Source organism: Trichinella spiralis, assembly GCF_000181795.1.
Source record: "Trichinella spiralis strain ISS 195 chromosome Unknown Scfld3585, whole genome shotgun sequence".
NCBI classification, from domain to species: domain Eukaryota; kingdom Metazoa; phylum Nematoda; class Enoplea; order Trichinellida; family Trichinellidae; genus Trichinella; species Trichinella spiralis.
The window spans coordinates 1-1,098 of NW_003530524.1; the positions used below are offsets into that span (position 1 = coordinate 1).

Below are 1,098 nucleotides of genomic sequence, written 5' to 3' on the forward strand. Positions count from 1 at the left end.
CTGATCGACATTACCGCTGTAACTTCCCTAGCCAGCGCCGGTTTCCGAGAGTAATATCCGTTTCTGTCTCTTGAGAAGACGCTGCTTCTTTAGCCGCTATATCTTTTTCAGTTTTCTTGGTTTTCTTTGATTTCGTCCGCTTTTTTGACTTCTTTTTAATCTTTTTGGAATCTTTCTTTTCACCTTTCGGTTCAACCGTTATCACTGGTTTTTCAGCTGTTTCCTCTGGGATTCGTGGAACAATGTTCGGCTGATCTACATCCACCGCTGTGACTTCACTAGCCAGCGCCAGTTTCGGTGATGTAATATCCGTTTCTGGAATTTGAGAAGACGCTGCTTCTTTAGCGGCTGTATCTTTTTCAGTTTTCTTGGTTTTCTTCGATTTCGATCGCTTCTTAGACTTCTTCTTAATCTTTTTAGAATCTGTTTTTTCAGTTTTTTGTACTTCTTGAATGAATACATCAGGCTTTCTTTCAACAGTGATGGGCTGAACAATGACTGCTTCATCGCTAACTGCTGCAGTTATTTCTGTTGCTGTTGCTGCTTCCATAACTGCTATTTCTGTTTCATGTGTCTGTTTGTTCATATGTTGTTTTAGTGTCAACTTCGTTTCGTTTTTCTTGCTCTTTTTCGACTTTGATTTCTTTTTGGACTTCTTCTTCTCTTTTCTGGATTGTTCCTCTCCAATTCTTTCTGCTGCTTTTTTCTCTTTCTCTGACAGTCTTATCCTGCTCATTCTGTCAATTAGTCGGTTGCTCTCTGTGGCTTGTGCTTTCACTTCTGGTGTCCATTGCACAATTTCATCTTCCAGTTTGCTCTTTTGTTTTTTTGAGCTTATATCTTTCTCTATCATCATTTCTATCTTTTCTTTCTTAGTTTTTGTTGATTTATACTTTTTTGCAGACTTTGATTTTCTTTTTTTTGGGTCTGCTTTTTTTATTCTTTCTTCTACTTTAGTCTGCTCTTTAAAATCCCTCTGTGCAACGACTTGCTCCACGATATTCTGTTCTTCCATAAATTGTGCAATCTTTTGCAATTGAAATGGTGTTACTTGAGTTCGCAATTTTGTCTCAGATTTCTCTTTGCTCATCATATGTT

The 1,098-nt window shown here is 37.8% G+C and overlaps 1 protein-coding gene across 1 annotated transcript; it reads right to left on the minus strand.

Moving 5' to 3' along the window:
- Nucleotides 1-14: 14 nt before the first annotated feature.
- On the minus strand, nt 15-586 carry Tsp_13048 (conserved hypothetical protein; the record flags this gene model as incomplete). Its single annotated transcript, XM_003367840.1, has 1 exon — nt 15-586. A coding segment is annotated over exon 1 (572 nt), but the record flags the coding sequence as incomplete, so codon positions are not given.
- Nucleotides 587-1,098: the final 512 nt, after the last annotated feature.